Below are 6,000 nucleotides of genomic sequence, written 5' to 3'. Positions count from 1 at the left end.
GCGGGTCGGGAGGGTGGGGGTTTGCAATTAATTAAATTTGAAGGGTTGGGATGGGTTTGGGTTTTTTTTTAATGTGCCCTTTCTCCCCTCTCCAAAAATGATAATAAAACCGCGACAAAATAGGAAATATCGTCTCTGTTTGCTATTTTGTCGCAAATGAATGCACATCCCTATTAATCAAGCTGTCTTAGAGAATAGCCACTGCTATTACTGGCATCAGTAGTGTGGGATTTACTTAGTTTTTGGGTACTTGCCAGGTACTTGTAGCCTGGATTGACCATTGGAAAACAGGATCCTGGGCTTGATGGACTTTTGGTCTGACCCAGTATGGCAATTTCTTATGTTTTTAGTTTGCAAGTGCAAGCCCCACCCCAGTCACCCTCCCCAGGAATTTATCTTCTCACTTTGGATGAAATTGCAAGTGTAGTGGCACCACATATGTAAGTTTGCCTGCATATCAGGCAGTTTTCTAAAAACCTATTATCTCTAGAAAAGCACTGTTTTACCTATAGAAATGGCTTTGAAAATTTCATTTATAATGGCTGCCGCAACAAAAATATTTAAAGAAAGTCATAAAAATACTGCACAAATAAAATATGTATTCACAGAACAGAAACAGAATTATTTTGTTTTTAAAATATACCTTTGGATGCTTTTTTTCTCTATTGAGGGGATGGTGAATGGAAGGTGGTTGTGCTCAACTCCTTTTGTTACATCCAGATGTGCTACTGGGGTGGGTGCCATGGTGGCTTCCGCTGCTGCTGTTTTGCCACCTGCTAATCATTTTCTCCACTATTACCAATTTCATACAAAGATGAAAAGTGAGCAGTATCATTGCTCTCTCTCTCTCATCCCATCCATATTACAAGTCAGTGATGAGGTATGCAGCAAAATTCACAGTCATGGGACTCTGAAGGAGCTGCAAGATAAATGTTTTAGCGATGGTCCCTGAAACTGGACAGACCACAATGCCATTTCACATAGGCCACCTAGGCTGGGATTTGAGTTGGTCGCCCAAAGGCCAACACCTTTGTAATGCTGAGCCATCCACTGCACAGTATCATTGATGAAGGGGATTCAGACTCTGAATATTAGTGAAACCCTTTCATTTCAGAATGAGAAGAGCCAGTCGTACGTGATGCCTGCCTTTGTCTTGCCATTCAGTGACTATGATCTCTCCCATCTATACATAAAGTTCGTTTTTATATTTGCTCAGTTAAGAGCTCAAGGCAGTTTACTCCAATGTATTACCTTCCATTAGAAAACTGAATGCTTGCACCAGCCAGTTAGCAGATTTAGCAAACATCAACTGATAGTAAAAATCCGCTGATTCCTGTCATGCATGATGTGGCTTAAAGTGACTAAAGAAACAAAAATTATATTTTCGGTCCATTTTCTAAGAGCGATATCATACCATCATATGTCTATAGGAAGATATGTGGTTAGGCTTTCTTGTAAGGGAAAAACTGTAACTTCACCGATACGCGCTCTGGCTTCGTAACTGCGGTTAATTAGAACAGTGTTAATAAATGAGTGGATGGAGGCAGAAGCTTATTTACATTTTAAACTTTAATGTGAAACTGTTCTCCGTTTTTGAAATCCTGCGAGCTCTCGCTACGCAAGATCCACTTAAAAGGAGGGTTGATTTTGAATAACACAGAAACACCTAGAGGTTTTCTTTCATCCTCCTAAATAAATAATACAAATACTGTAATGCACATCTCTTGGCTGGCTAGTCTTAATTTAAGCTTCGGTGCAGGACCTGAGAACTGCCAGTAGAGGGCGCATTTACAAAGAAAACGGAGCTTTTATCTCTGTTCTTTATGAATTGTGAGAATGATCCTGAACGAACCTTTTGTTCCCCTGTCCGGGGGGACATTGTTCTTCTTTCACTAGAGTCCTTTCCGCATTATTCTGCCTATTATATTACGTTTTTTTCCACAAATATCAGATAGCCGCCAACCTCAGCTTGCTGCAGTCAAAGGTATACTACGCTTTGATCCGTGACGTTAATTTTAATATGCAAATATAACATCTGCAGCTAGGGACCTGAAGAGATGACGAAAGTGCCTGCTCTTAACGAAGCGTGAAACTATTTCTTCGTAAAACAGCAAACACAATAATCACAGATGTTTGCTTTCTGCTTATTCAGTGGTCGACAAGGTCCTTGCGACTATTTCGCTTTAAAATCATTTTTTACATCTGTTCAGAGCTGGGCTGTGGATTGATGTCTCTTCAGGTAATCCTCCCACACAAGGTAAAAGAGCACGTTTGCATTTTAAAGCTGGAAATATGCGAACACGGAGTCTGCGATCTGCTAGAACAGTACAGGAACAGTTTCTAGCACGTTCATTAAGTGGAAGTGGCGATCACGTTAAGCCTTTTTATTTTATTTTACATTTTTTAGACTTCACAGACTAAGAGATACTTTTAAAGCAAACATTTTTCGCCCGCCTCATTAAGCCCCTTTGTTTATTTCAGAGAGACAGGCCACTGAGGCCAGCGCAATTCCACCACACTCCTCTTATCATTTACAGCATCCTCCCTGTTTGACATAGTTAGGAGGATAATGAGAATAGTCGCAACATTAATGTAAATTCCTGTAATTATAAGCCTGTGATTCCACTGTAAAACAACGATCTCTTCTTATTGCTTACTATATCACTGCTAGTAGAATTTCAGAAAAAGAGAATCAGAATCTTCAATAAGTTGGAGGGAAAAGGACGCCCAGTTTTGGAGGCATCATGCGTTGTAACTTGCAAGGGTAAATAGATGAGAGTGTTTGGATTGATTTGCTGTTCTGTGGATGGCTCAGTGTCTGCAGATGTGCAATATGATTGACAAGTTGGTAGCAGGCGATTACGAATGTTAGCCATAGGTTTTAAGTAGCAGAGAGAGAGGGAGGCGGAGGCAGCGTAAGTCTGCTGCTGCTTTGAACCTGATCTGAAATGCAAGCCTTGAGCAGCGACACAAGGAGCCTTCCCAGGCAGAGCACCTGATGTCTGGGGCTCCGAGAGCAGTTTAAAAGACACCCCCCCCGGCCCCCGCACGTCTCTTTGTCGTTTTATAAATCAATCAGAAACAAGTGGAAACGGCAACTGGTTTGGGCAACAAAGGGCTTTTTCTTTGTGGGGTGCTGTCTGATAGTCTGCCTCGCTTTAATATAACCAGATAAGATCTAGATTGTCTTGCATTGGAGAGGTAAGTAACTCGGCAGTGCTCCCGGCTCTCTTTCTGCCTCCCAGGCTGCCAGTGCCAGGCGGAAGCCTCGCAGGAAGGGAGGGCTAGCGATTCCACTTATTATGGATAATGATTGTTAGTCCTCCTCACTGGGGAATCGGGAAGTAAAAAAAAAAATAAATTATAAAAAGTGGAAATGGAAGAAAAGTCAAATAACTGGGGAGGTGGAAAAAAAGGGAGGGGCGTTTGACTGCTGCTATACCCATAAAAACAGCTCCCACCTAACTCTTGTTCATGATAAAGAACAAAAACAGGGAAAACCATCCGAACCTAAATCTACAGATCCCCCCTCCACCAGACCTATGTGACAGGGCATGAAAGCAACCATCCTAGTGTGGAAAATTCATACAAAGGCAAAACAGAGCCAACCAAACCAGCAAAAGGTTACAAATTCTTCAGCGAGCACGAAAATATCCCCTCCACCCCCCACCCCCACCCCCTTTCACTGATAAAGAGAAAGAACCTTCTGCCAGCGCGAGAGAGCGCACGGAGCAGAGAAAGGTGCGCTAGCTGACAGCGCGTCCTTCCGCTTGTCTGCACTGTGGCCAACTCAAAATTCTCGCCCGGTTTCCTCTCACGCAGAAGCGCTCGTGTTTACGATGGTTCCTGATGCATTTTTTTCTTTCTAAGGGAAATGCCCACCCGAGCGCACGGCTTCTGGTCTCTTTTCTCGCCGAATAAAAGCAATTCTGAGCGTCACGTATAACAGAAAGGAATCCAGAAAATCCACCTTGGGTCAGGGAAAACTCAGTTTATATTTGAAAGAGAAAGGAAAGAAGAAGGTGGCACAATCAGGCGAAATGTTGAGTTTGCGACCCGGACTCGGTTTCTGAGCACTTTTGCCCCCCCCCCTGTATACGGTCCACGCCCCAGCGGTTGCAGAGGCAGAGCAGCGAGCGGCACCGCACGGAACCTGCGGGGAGGGGGATTCCTCAGTTCAGTGCCGGAGGGGACCGCCTGGGACCGCCGTCGCCCCCCTCTCTTGCCTCAAGTCTTGTGTGACCCGCATACCAATCCCGACTGAACGCTGAGCGAGGAAGAGATCCCGAGGTGGTGGGGGGAAGGCGAGACTAGCGCGGCACCGTGTCGGGATCTCCTCTCCTGGGATTTACAAACGCAGAGCGCCCGATTCGGGTGCCTCAGACCGCAGGGGGGGGCGGGGGGGAGGCTTTGCTGGCTGGGCTTTTACTTTCTCTCGCCGCTGGCACCTTGATCTGGATCTCTTCTGTCTGGATTAAGACGCAATCAGAAACGACCTGCAAATCGGACGGAACACCCCCACCCCCTCCCCCAATTATTTGGATATTGATTGATTTGGAAACTACAAATAGGGGATCATGAACAGGAAAACGAGGCGTTGGATTTTCCATATCTTTCTCAGTCTAGGGATTGTATATATCAAAACTGGGGTAAGTAACTTCCTTACTGTCTCCTGATCAGAACTCGTCACATTAAACGTAAGAAAAACCGTCTCTCTCTTTCCGTCTGTCTGTTCATGTATACCATGGGAAAATGAGATTTGTCAATGCTTTGCTCCAGGTTTACTTTTTCTGCATGGTAAATAGGCTGGTGCTAAACAATTTTCTGATAGGCAGTGTCATTATCAGTCTGCAAACTGTCAACATATGGCATGGACACCAGCTAAAACTTTTTTTTTTCGTCCATCAAGCCGTGACTTAAAGTCACCTGTCAATTGATCTGAATAGGGGAAGGTGAATTGCTTCCACCCCAAGATTTCCTGCGGATATTCTTTGATTCACCCATAAAATCACCTTGTCCGCAAAATAGCCAAAAATGTGTCATACAGCATCACTAGCAGCGGAAAGGAAGCAGTTTGTTTCCCCAATTCTAGTAAAACCGAGAAAAAAAAAATCACCGATCAACAGTTTATCAGCGTGACTCCGGATTACATATCGGAAAAATAAAACCTAGACCAACCCAGTTTTAATCTCTGTCCCTTCCCCGCTCAGCGGCAATGTTTAGTCGATTTTTTTTTTTTAAAGAATAAAAACACCCATACAGATAGTACTGGAAAGGCAGTGCTCATGTCCTGGGCGAGTAGTGGAACTGCCGTACTGTATGCTGTTTAATTTATGAGTCAGGAAGTTTTGTCACGTTTTGGCCTGAGCCCACACGGACTTTATCTCTGTTTTAAATATAGAAAAAAAAAATGATTAGGGAAAAAGGCGAGGCTCAGACCTCCACGAGATTTGCACAAATCTTTCCATTAAATGCCATTATTCTATTATTATCAGACACCGTTAGCGGAGGGTAGTGACAAGCAAAACAAACAAAAGTGTTATCCTGTCCTGCACTACCCTGTACATTAATTCTTTATCCTTATTGGAGCCTAAAATACTGTGCCAGCAGATGCATGGAAACCCAGAAAACGAGCATTCTATGAGTTACTTTCGGTTGCTCCGAAAAAGGTGACGCCGAATCACATTTTTGTATCTAGAATGAGTGCTTCCTTCCAGGAATCTGTGATGTAAAAGTGAAGTCAACCAATGCAATATGCTCTTGATCTGGTTCAATGTTAATAATAAGCCTACATATTTTTTTTCAGGGGATTAGCGACATGGGGGGTTGAAATTACTGTGTAGAGGAGATGTTTTATTTCTGATTTACTGACGTTTTCATCCCGAATCCTATTATAATCCATGTTTCTGTATTATTAATTTATTGTTTTATGTTAATTTATAGTTTGTAATTTTGTTAACTTATTGTTCAATTACTTAATTCTGTCCTATCTTCCGACAT

The 6,000-nt window shown here is 43.2% G+C and overlaps 1 protein-coding gene across 1 annotated transcript in view; it reads left to right on the top strand.

Moving 5' to 3' along the window:
- The first annotated feature begins 3,744 nt into the window (after positions 1-3,744).
- The window catches only part of WNT7A (Wnt family member 7A), a 151,499-nt gene continuing 149,243 nt past the window's right edge, over positions 3,745-6,000 (top strand). Inside the window, exon 1 of the mRNA XM_029600834.1 lies at positions 3,745-4,647. Within this exon, the coding sequence (XP_029456694.1) occupies positions 4,578-4,647 (70 nt within the window). The 5' untranslated portion in view covers positions 3,745-4,577. The remainder of the gene's footprint in view (positions 4,648-6,000) is intronic.

The sequence above is a fragment of the Rhinatrema bivittatum genome, chromosome 4 (genome assembly GCF_901001135.1).
Source record: "Rhinatrema bivittatum chromosome 4, aRhiBiv1.1, whole genome shotgun sequence".
NCBI classification, from domain to species: Eukaryota; Metazoa; Chordata; class Amphibia; order Gymnophiona; family Rhinatrematidae; genus Rhinatrema; species Rhinatrema bivittatum.
Note: the sequence above shows the minus strand (reverse complement) of the source record. Positions and strands in the feature narration are given on the sequence as shown.